Here is an 11,995-nt window from a genome sequence, read left to right as displayed (position 1 = left end):
TCAGAACTTAAACTTTTACTCATGAATATAGCAAGCCATTTTTGATGTTAAAAGGCATATAACTTCAGGAAACGTGTTCTCAAAAAAAAAAGTAATTCAAAGATATGAAAGATAATGTAGTGTTTGCCATTAATAATACTTTCTCTGGGCTGGGAATACAGCTCAGTGGTTAAAGAGCTTGCCTAGCATGCACAAGGCCCTAGAGTCAATCTTAGAAGTGGAAAAAATAGTACTTCTCAATCAGCACACAAATAAGGCACTAAGGAAATGCATATTATAAGACAACATGAGTTTATTAATGTTCAATTAATATTAAAACTATGCATGAGTTTTGTCAGTGAGTGACTTGAGCTCATTCCACCTTAGAGGTGCCAAGTGATTGTATCAAACTTCTATCTATAAGATATGCTGAATCAAACAATATGAACAATCCAATTCAAAGGGCATCTTTTTAAAAAAGAACATGAATACTTAGCTACAAAGATAAGTTAGTCAATTAAAAGACATCATTTTAATGGGTCATATTTATCATAAAGAATCAGTGTACAATCAAAACTAAATATATTCTTCCCAGGTATATCAAACATAAGCAAAATAATGTTGAAAGAATTAACATTACTAAAAAGTAAAACACTTTTATGAATAGTATGAACATCACAGCACATTATTACTATTTGGCAACAGGAAACAAGAAGTTATGCTTCAATGTTGAATTTTTATAATTTCTATTAAAGGACAAACAAAAACTTCAACAACCTATGTAAATCACAAATTCTAAGTGGTGACTCATAAGAGGGGTCTCTTCAAGCACACGCAATAATGTACAAATGCGTCTCTTTTCAATGCATGAGAAGCCCATTTGCAAACCAAACACAGCAACTTTGGGACCCACTCTCCATGTGCTTTATCTCTGAAAACTATAGCTGGATGATCACAAAGTTGCTTTGAGTGTGCCTAATTTTAAAAGTGGCAACAACTCACTAGCTCTTTTCTATTTTATTGATTTACACATTTCAAACAGCCATGTTAACCATCAAATATGTACATTTTAAAGGTAAAAATAACAATTATATACAGCTTCAGAGATCACATCCTAACCACAGAGGCCTCTCTCATCTAGTTCAAGAGTGAGAGTATTTAACCACCAGATCCTGCATTGGACCAAAGAAGCATCAACAGTACATCCAAATTATTTGTCCCCTCTCAAATGCTTTCATTTTTCTTTTCATGTTTCCAGTCCGCCTAATTTGAAACTGGCAACAGCCACAAGAGCAATGCTTTATGCCACAAATCAAGTCTTTTCCCATGAGTCTTTTCCTATCCCAAGCCTCCTGTTTATTGAAGGCAATTTTACCATTCAGATCAAATTCAGATGTATAAATCCCAGATACCTGGGTATGAAATACGCAAATCTGCCAAGAAAATTAAATATTTGTCTTCTTTTCTTTTAATATAATCCACTATATAATAGTGAACTAAATGTGTTTGTTTCATAGAAACAACTTACATTTGCCAATACAGGGCAAATGGTCTATGTACAGATACATCAGGACTGCCTAACTGACAGTGAGTGTTGCTGGCCAGGCTCCATGCCAAGGGAGCTAGTATGGTGGTGCTCGCTGCTGAATGGACTTCCCCTTCAGGATACGTCGGATCTGAAAGAGAAATGAATTGTGAAGTTTATTTCTAATGGATCAAGGTGGGATACTTCCGCCAGACTTTCACTCCTCTCATAAACCCTCTACAATGTCCCTAACTTGTAAGCATAGTTGACTCAACTCGTCAGCCCCAAGACAACTTTTACAGCTATTTCAAGTTTCCTGTAATGACTGTTGAGTGCAGGACAGTAGCGCATTTCCATTAACATTGAAAGTCAGCAACTGAAATAGGACTGTATTGCTCTGCTAATCTTTACTACAAGTACCTGTGAGAAGACCTACAACATGGCAGTAATTGTGGCATATTAGACTATCTCCCTTATCGGGAAGCAAGCCTCCAAGTAACAAGAATGCAAAGTCCCTGTTATACACACCCAAGCACATCTCAATGACTTCCAAGTCAAAACAGTGGCCAGAATCCCCAAATGTTAAAGCAAACTGTGGGTAACTCTACGGGCCCCAGGACAGCCTCCACACTCATCTACGGTGACTACTTTTGTATCCCAGGTGGACACACTGTGGTGTCTACCAGTCAGCCCACAACAGACTACGAGCAGTGACTGAGAAGAAAAGATTGTAGTGGCTGCTTATAGCTGCTAAAAATGGAAACCTGTCCAATGACCAGAGCCCAACGATGAGGGGGAGGAGAAGCCCTCCCCACGACACCACACAATACAGAAAGACAATGACAGCACCGAGGAACATGAAGAGCCTCACATTCCAGTAATGGCTGGAAGCTCTGCCATGGGAGAGTCCATCACAGTAAAACAGCAGACGCTGGGCTGGAGATCTGCCATTTACTAACTAATCATGGTTCCTGTCCTCTCTAAGCGCTCATTTTTTCCCGTTACACCTTACTGAAAAGTGTTTATATTTTTAAATGATATACATGAAAACTGCCACAAACTATCGAGTGTCTAAGTTCCAAAGAGCTCCACAGACCAGAGGTACTACAACATTTTGGTTCTGATGACAGCTAGGAATCAAAGAGAAGGCTAACCTGCATAAATTCATTTACAACTAATAATGTATGGAATCATCTATCCACAGCTACCAATCGCCCTGATTCCCTCCGCGAAAAGATGACCATCAGAAATAATTTCTTAAAAAGATGAAGTTCTTATGGAGAAAAGTTTACTCATGTGAAACTATTCAACCCCTAATGATAAAATATAACCATACTTAATAAGCACAGTATAATTTTAACACGTTCTAGGTTCTTTTCCATTTCTTACGAAGGACAGAATTATAAAAACTGATACTCACTAAGCATTTATTACATGGGCCTGAACTACTTCAAACACTGTACACTAGACCAGCCTACTTGCGGGGCATCAGCTGGCCTTTGTCCTGCACAATCCCCTCCCTCTTTGTATTTCAGACCAAAGGGCCTCCAGGAATCTCCACTCCCTCCCGTGGCCCTCACCTGTTCTCCCACAGGGCCATCAGGAACCAAATGCACCGGCTGCTCATTCTCCAAGTTCCGAGTACTCGGGTCCGCTCCCTTCCTCATCAACAGGCGGACGGCATCCAACTGTGTCACCCGATACTGCAGGCTGGCAGCAACGTGGAGGGCGGTGTTTCCATTGTAAGCCTGAAAACCAAGACGCGAAATGACGCACACATCAGGAAGGGGGTAACTCCACGAGAGCAGCTCGGCAACTTGCAGGTGGGAGGGTCGGGCCAACGTGGCAGCGCCGAGGCTTTCAAAAATTACCTTTGCATTCACAAAAGACAGGCAACTGGGCAACTCCAGAAAGAGGCGAATGAGCTCCAGATTTGCTTCTTCTGCTGCCAAATGCAGCGCTGTGCGGCCACTTTTACGATCCTTGGGAAGGCAAGAAGGGGAAGAGTGAAAATCCAGACGCCGTGCTTTAGACAGGACACCCTTTGTCCTCTCAAATGTCCGAAGCAACGTTCAAGACTACTTCAGATGTTCCCTTCTCCGCAGAGTCTCCCCGAAGCCCCAGTTCAATGGAATCTCCTATTCTCTTGTATTCTCAATTAATTATCTACTTGATTCTTATCACATTCTACTCATACATAGAGCAGCCATTAAAATGTAGAGATATAAAATGCTGCTTTCGTATATGTTGTATCAAAGTCCACTTATTATGTATTCCTGTGTTTCTAGACTTGGTGGCCACCATGTAAAGCGATAGTGGGGACAGCAAACTCCATAGGAACCCACGTGGCCATCTGTGTCCCCAACGTACTTAACACGGTGTTTTAGGACACAGGAGATAATAAATAAGCCCCAGAATTAAAAAGAGTATTTCCAGTTTAAAACACTTATTTCCAGGTTAACACGGGGCCAGTGAGATGACTCAGGGGGTAAGGTGCCTGCTGTCAATCCTGAAGAGCCAAGCTGAGTCCCAGGACTCTGAGTAGAAGGAGAGAACCAACTCCTATAGGCTGTCCCCTGACCTCCACGTGGACCAATACACAGGCAAACACAAAACAAAAATCTAACAAAAGCATTTAAAAAAAAAAATCAAAATTAAAAAAAGCAAATTCCAGGAAAAAAAAAAATCATTCCCAAAAGCACCGTCTATATTGTTAGCCCATAAAAACAAGAAGCCAAAGTAACATCCATGTCCAGCTTCTTTGAACTTTTAAACAAGCACTAATTTATTTCACAGCTAAATGATTTTTGTTTGTTTGTTTGTTCGTTTGGATAACCCACAGATTAAAAAGAAATCGAGAAAGCGGATTAAAGGATCTTTTCACGGCTAAGCTTCTTAACTACACATACAAAGCTATTCACTCCATCAACTTAAAAAGGAGAGGGGGTGTAAGGAAGTAGTTTCAGTCTGTGCCTGCAAGCCAGGCCTTTGCCACACACACACCCCTCCCCCCAACCTCTAACCTCGACTGTGAAGTTACCTTCGCCTCCACGGCCGCTCCCATCTGAATCAGACACTTGATGGTGTCAACCAGACACTTATTCTTCAGTAAAAGATCCTGCACCTCGGGAGAATGGGGCTGTCGGTTCCTCTGCAGCTCATGCACCACAGCGTTGTGAGCCACGACCGCACAGTGGAGGGGAGTCAGGCCTAGGAAAAGCGTACACGAGAAGTCAAGCCCTCCGTCAAGGCTTTTGGTCACTACAATTATCCTAAGGATGGTTCCTCGTTTCACTTAAAACGGCCTCTATAAAGCCTAGTTGAGGTAATCCACATACAGCTAGGCAGTTTAAATGCCAATTTTACCCATAAAACAGGTAGCTTTATTTACCTCCTCTCTTTCTTAGTATGATTCTGAATACTCCCAGAATTCATGTGCCCTACTTTCCACATGGTTCTTTATCTAATAAGATATCAGTTGCTTACCATCATAGTTAGTTGCCTCAAGATCCACAAACTGATTGCTCCTCACTGCTCCCTTCTGGATTGCCTGCAAATTTTTAAGATACACACCTGTTATCCAAAGGCAAGGTACACAAATGGCCGTCAACTATCGCGCTAAGAAATGAATCCACTCCAAACAGACTATTTTAGCAAGCAGCCTACATGCAACTTCTCATATCCAAGCCCCATGTCTTTGGTGATGTAATGATGGAAGCCTGCTTTCTGGCCTCTTACCTGGAGCACCTGGGAGTGGCCCTTCTCCGCACAGACGTGCAGAGGTGTTCTTCCCCAGCAGTCTGTGGTGTTCACCTGGGCACCAAGGTTCACCAGATCTTGCACTATGAGGTGCTGATTGGCAGCGACGGCCACCTGAAAGGCACTCTGTAGACATTCAGAGAAGAGAGATGTTTTTTTAAACCTATGACACTATCATCACAAGGAATATGAAACTAAACTACGGCTGAGGGAAATGTCCACACCAAGAAAATAAATCCTATTAATAAACAACCAAATACAGCAAGAGGAGGAAACTAAAATCAGCTTAGGGTGAGGCTTAATTACACGCAATCTTTGGTCAAACAACTACAAAGAGGACATTAATAACTTCAAGGTTGACGGTGGCAAAATGTCAATATCTCAGAGTTAATATTAACTGAAGTCCCTTGATTTGGGGGCTCTTGAGCAATCTGCGCCTGAGACTGGCTAGCCCTCACGTCAGCACAAGCACACCGTTGCCATGCCAACCCCCTCCGCACCTGTCCGTTGTGTTCTTTAACATCCAGCATGTGAAGTGCGTTCATCTTTCTGGCGAGAACATAGGAGAGTGCTCGTCTCCCTTGGGCGACCGCGATGTGGAGAAACCTGGAGAAGAGGCAAGAGAGAGAGAGGAATGGCTTCTGACCTCGTTAAGTTGCTCTAAGAAAACAAAAGCTTCCTTCACCCTGGTTCTGACACACTGATACACTCAAATGAAACATCACAGAGCAGAACTTGGCCTCTCTGACATGTCGCAGTCCCTCTGAACAGAGTAAAGATAAGAAGAGGCGATGCTCAACGCCACGCTGAACATTTAAAATCCACTGGTTTTTTTAATGTTCATATTATGAGTATAAACACTTATATATAATTGTATGACAGAAACATTAGTATTTTATGTGTAAAGAAAATAGAGGCATGGGGATTTTAAGTTACTTGCCCAAAGCTATAAAGCCATCAGGACAGAGTAGGATCCAGCCTACCGATCAACTCCTAATTGATGCCTAGTCATGATCTAATTGTTTCTGCTCTAAAGACATAATCTACATTAGTCTTCAAAACCGGTTACTCGTAGAAAGCACAGATATTTTTAATTTAAGAAAAGATAAAAGGAACATCCTTTCTAGGATTATGAATTATCATGTGTGCCAACCAATAAGGTTCAGCTTTGAAAATACATGAGCTAAAAGGATACTCACGTGTCACCATCTGAATCCTTAAAGAGAAACTGGTCTTGAGAAATATTCGCCAATTTGCTTTCTTCCTGCTCTACCTGCCACTGAAAAAATGACTTCCCTAGCTGGGTGGTGTTCATCGGGCTTCCCATGATGTTCTGGAGAGACAGGGAAGTACCTAACGAGGGCGAGGCAGCTTCATGCACCCTGACTGCCTCGCAGGCACTGTTCGGCATCAGGCTGAAGTTCTGCAGGTGAGTCTCATTTTGTTGTGGGACGCTGGGGGGAGGCTGAATGGGAACAGCAATATTCTCAGATTCCCCATGGCCGCTCAGAAGAGACACAAAACTCTGGCTCGTGCAGAACGGTGAGTCTTGATTATCAAAGAGGTTTGGGTCATACTTGGGAGACTGGGATGTTGTGGAATAAGAACTGAACTGCAGGGCCGGGTTGTGGGGGTAGTTCTGTTGTGGCGGCAGCTGCTGTGGCAGCTGCTGTGGCGGCTGCTGTGGCGGCGTTGGCTGCGGCTGCAGCTGCATGTTCTGGGTTTGTGGCGAATACTGGTACATAGAAGCTTGGTCCATCATTTGTGGAGAGCCACTGACTTGGAATGACTGGTATTTCTGAGGTGGAGAGAAGACCTGCCCTCCATGGAAATCCTGGCACTGGTCTCTCGGGGAGTTCTGGGGTATCACAGGGCTCATCCAGCTAACCTGGACAGTGTTTAGTGAAACTGGGCTGCACTCGTTCTTGATGTTTATAATGCTCTGAAGCAGATCAGTACCGCTATCCAGTTTGGATTCATTTCGACAAACATCTTCCATGCTCTCCCCAGGTGCAGGTGTTTGAGGTGATGTCTGGAGAGAAGGAAAAATAACAACTTTCACAATCACTTCCTTTAAAAGAACTCTAAGAGCCAGGTGTAGACTCGGTGGTAGGGTACATGTCGAGGCTTCAGTCACAGGCACCAAAAATAACTTTTTAAATAGCAGCACTATCCCAGGAATGGTCCCACAGAGTGTCCAGAGGAAAACAGTGAGATGCTTACCACGAAGTGAGTAGACAACAGAGCTGGCCTTTTGCAAACTGGTCCATCAGACAGAGTATCAGTCTCCTTCCTTTTCCCCACAGTGGATACTGTGCTCTTCAATTCTGCTCCCAAAGAGAGAATATGCAATCTGTGATCATTCCACTTTACAATTCCACCTAAGTCATTTTACTGCAAAAACACCAATAAAATTATGAATAACTGGAAGCAGCTCTTACCTGTGAGTTGCTCAATGTTCACACTCTGTGTCTACAAGGGAAAAGATTCCAATTTAGTACATATAAAATGGTTTCTCACTTAGTAAAGATTTCTCTCTACCACCTTCTACAACACACCATAAAACTGAGAAAATAAATACTGACAGAACAGCTATCTCCATGTTCATTCTCATATTCTCATTCTCTCTCTCTCTCTCTCTCTCTCTCTCTCTCTCTCTCTCTCTCTCCATTTTCACTTCTAGCCTGGTCAATCCTAGGCAAGATGAAATAAATATGTCCACCCGATTCTTTCCTCGCTAATCAAAATGTTCTATTTTCACTGAATCCTGTGAATTTCCTTGTCCCGAAACTGCTTTCATGTGTTTGCTCATTAAGTTTCTCTTACACGCCTGGCACTGAGCCAAGTGGAAAGACTACGGCAAATAACAAAAAATATATCCTGTCCTATGATCTCGGGTCATTTTATGAAGAACTGCAAGTGACTTACTGGACCTAGGTTAGCCAATAACCCTGACAGACTAGTCTCCCGCTCGCTCAAAACCAAGAGCAGACCGCACCTTAAACTCATCCACGGACGGGCCAGACGTCTTCTGTCTGTGGCTTCGGATATGCAGCAGGAGCTCCTTCACCGAGTTCTTCACGCGAACGCCCTGAAAAGGTCCTCTCTGCTGCCTGCCAACCCCCATGGGGGGCTCAACTGTTCAAAAGGAAAAGGAACGCCTCAATGACATCTCTTCACAGCCGTGAATCGTGACAGACCCCCCCCCCCAAGACGGCAGCTTGATGGAGAAAGCCCTCAAAGAGCAGACTGCAAAGCCTTTCCAACATCACGGTCAACAGACTCTCGTCATCAGTATCTAGTACTTCTCAAGGGGTCGGTGTTGCCTGATAAGATGTTCCTACCAGGCACCCTAAGGAATTAAGGCACCATGAAATGTGGGCCAGGATCCTTGGAGCCAAAAGACAAATATACCCAAGTAAAGCCTCTCTGTCTCTCAGATCTATTTACTCGTGAAACAGGATCAGAGGTTTTGCCAACATTGTCGACTTATAATTATTCTTGACTTTGAGAAATCCTTGGAGGAGCAGAGTATAAATGAGGCATTTGTAGTTTTTAAAACAAAGTCTTCTATGTTCATACAGAAAGTATAAAGTACCTTCCCTTCATTCACCTAAGAAGGAACAAAACTTTCTCTAACGATCTCAAGGTACCAAAGCCTAACAATTAACACTGCCTTCGATTTCTTAGTATTTCCTTAATTCATTCGTGCCAAGAAAGCTGCCTAAGTTCACTGAGCACATTTCCACATATACACACAGGATTTCCCCCTCATTTACTGCTCTTAGAATTACGTACACGGGCATTCTAAGTAAAAAGGAAACAGGCGTACTCACTTTAAAATTTCAGAATGCAGTTTAAAATTTACTATGAGTACAGTATTCCACTCCTGGCCACAACTATGTAACAAGCTCTTGCATATGAACTGAACACAACATTCAGAAAGTCAGGAAAAGAATAGCTAGTCCACTATTCAAAACAGGAAAAATAAAATGGTGAACAAAGCATAATTTGACCATCTATATCCCAAGTATATAAGACCAACATCTCAGTGATGGAGCAAATAAAATGATCAGATGGTCTTGGGGTTTAAGTTCAGGGATTTCAACCAACACCCAAATAGCCAGTCTATAACAACATTCCTCTGGACTGACAAAGAGTTAAAAACTCCATGCCCACGTCACAGGGAGAAAAATGTAGTTTCAGGAATCCCCCGTGGCTTGTGTGGTAAACCAAGAACTAGCAAAAATCGGTTCATCCAATGTCAGCAAAGGGGCCAAGGACCTCAGAAAGGACTGGAAATGCAGATACACCCAACTTTTTAGATAGGCTATACGCGACACTGTGGCTTAAGGCACATCATTTTAAATTAAAAAATAACTTTTTAAAAATAAAAGACAACTAAAGCTTGAGTGGCCAGCAGTAGAAAACAGCAAGGAGTCATTCTTTAAAATAATTCCGATTAGAAGCTCCGACAGCTGAGATAGGCGGTCTTCAAATCTACCCGCAGCGGCATCCTGTTTTCCCCCAAATTATGCAACTCGGTTTATGAAGAAAGGAAAGGAAACCATTGCAACTCGCCGCTAAAGAAAGGGCTTCACTAGATGTAACTTTTCCATTCTAAAGCACACCGAAAAACAAGACGGCAGGATCCTGAGCAGGCCTCTGAAACTCCAAAATAAACTAAGCGCAGACCCTGAATCACTTTTCCGACCTCAGGTTTTCCCTTACATCTTGATAAATGGATTCTTTTTCTTTTATTCATTCCTATAAATATATTGGGAATGAGTCGTGGCTTTAAGCCCAGTTCCCAAAGCTTTATATCCTCGACCACTGCTTCTCGCTCAAAGAGTTACAGGAAGAAAACTACATCTCCATCAGACCCAAAACCTCACCACACAGTATAATTCTTTCTCAGAGGTTGTCGAGTTCGGGGGGGTGCCGGGGAGAAGTGAAAAAGTAAAGGGTTATGAGATGGGAGAAAAAGAGAATCCGAGACTCTCAAGTTCGTTCCCTCAGGTGCCAGCGCTCCAGCCAGCAGGGTGCTCCGGAGCTGGAGCCCCAAGGCGCCCGACTCCGCAGACAATCAAGGACAGGGTGCCCGAATCCGAACAGGGCATCTTAGCAGTCACTCCTGACTACTCCGTGTCTGTCCCGCCGCTACGGAAGTCGCGGGAGCCGCTTGACGTCTAGGCGCCCCCTCATCTGGGGAGTCCTGCCCCATCCTCCCAGGCGTGGGAACCCCGGGGAGAGGGGCGCGGGGTCCCGCGGATGGGTGGGTACCTTGCGGGCGCTCGGCGCGGGCGCCGCCTCTCGGGCGGGACTCCACGGCCCCGCAGGAGGACACGGAGGAGGTGGAGGAGAAGTCGGAAGAGTCGGAGCCGGGCGAGCCGGGCGCCGAGGGCACGGCGGACAGGTAGCCCGCGTCGCCGGCACCGGGGGCGGAGGGCGGCGAGGCGCCGTAGAAGTAGGCCAGGTTGAGCGGGCTGGTCATGAGGCCGCAGTCGCCGGCCGCGTCCAGCAGCCCCTCTCCGCCGCGGCTGTCGTCCAGCAGCTTGTCCACGATCATGCTCCCAGGCTAGGCGCTCGGGGTCCCCCAGACACCTGCGCCACCGGCGGGCTACGCGGCTGGCTGCGGCGGGGCGGCTCGTACGTGCGCGCCCCGGGGCCGCCGGGCTATTTAACGAGCGGCGCTGGCCGACCCCTCCCCTCCCCTCCTCCCTCACCCCCACCCGGTGCTCCGCCCGGTCATTGGCCGCCTCCCGCCCCGCCTCCGGATGCGTCTAGTTTCCAGTAAAATGCCCGGGATGAGGCAATGCGCCCTCCGCCCTCGCCCCGCCCTGCCCGGGCCAACCGGTTGTTTTCCGGCGGCTTACCTGGAAACCCCGGTGAGCACCCAGCACCCAGCACCCGCGCCCCGGACCCTTAGCCCGTGCCAGCTGTTCCAAGCCTCCCCGGCCGGCCCGCCGCACCCCCACAGGTCCGAACCCCGCAACAGGCCGTGTGGGCAGGGGCTTGAACCCGCGGAGGCCTGCGGGGAGCTCCGGGCAGCTGCGGGAACGGGTCCGCCCGGTTCCGGGAGTGGGAAGACCCAGCCGTGCGTGCACGCAGCCCTCCGCCCTCAGAGTTCAGTCTCCTCCCGTGCCTCCCAGCACTTACCCGCCTCCAAACCTGGAAGCGTTTGCCCGCGTTCTTTCGGGCCAGGTCTCTGTTTCAGAGCGCTTGAAGTTTTTCTAACTTCGTATCTGGGCCATAACTAATAGTTATTTTTACGTGCCGTATTGGAATAAAAAGCAATGTCCACCCTTTCGTCTCCAATACTAGAATAAAGTCTTCTTTGCCAGGAATATGAATGATGAATACACATACATATATATATATATATATATATATATATATATATATATATATGTTTTACTCTGCACAACTTTACCTTGTGTCTGATAAACACAGGGATTTTGATGTTTCTGTCTTGAATACCTTTTTCAATGTTTAAACAACTATTGCCACAAATCCAACTAGCAAAACAAGGAAAGTTTGTTTGGGGGGAATGAAATGATTAAGTACATTGAAATGTACTAAGTACATTTTAACCCCTAGGAACAAGGTAAATAAACACGTTATATTAAAAGAAACTGACTGTGATTAAGCATCATGAGCGGTAACAAAGTTCAGTGCACAGCCTAAAAAGAGAGAGGATGTTTCTTGTGGAACGTGGAGCGGGGAGGTCAG

General features: G+C 45.2%; 1 protein-coding gene across 1 annotated transcript; it reads right to left on the bottom strand.

Annotated features, from left to right (window-relative positions):
* Positions 1 to 328: 328 nt before the first annotated feature.
* Nfkbiz (NFKB inhibitor zeta) lies at positions 329 to 10,939 on the bottom strand. Its single transcript, XM_059277599.1, has 12 exons — positions 10,547 to 10,939; positions 8,262 to 8,401; positions 7,705 to 7,735; positions 7,487 to 7,590; positions 6,463 to 7,295; positions 5,764 to 5,869; positions 5,243 to 5,389; positions 4,991 to 5,054; positions 4,545 to 4,714; positions 3,376 to 3,486; positions 3,085 to 3,252; positions 329 to 1,655 (listed from the first exon to the last, which is right to left on the bottom strand). The coding sequence occupies exons 1-12, from the start codon at positions 10,830 to 10,832 to the stop codon at positions 1,602 to 1,604; spliced, it is 2,214 nt and encodes a 737-aa protein (XP_059133582.1). The 5' UTR covers positions 10,833 to 10,939; the 3' UTR covers positions 329 to 1,601.
* Positions 10,940 to 11,995: the final 1,056 nt, after the last annotated feature.

This window comes from Peromyscus eremicus, chromosome 12 (genome assembly GCF_949786415.1).
Source record: "Peromyscus eremicus chromosome 12, PerEre_H2_v1, whole genome shotgun sequence".
Classification (NCBI taxonomy): Eukaryota; Metazoa; Chordata; class Mammalia; order Rodentia; family Cricetidae; genus Peromyscus; species Peromyscus eremicus.
The sequence above is the reverse complement of the archived record's forward strand: the minus strand, read 5'-3'. Positions and strand labels throughout refer to the sequence as shown.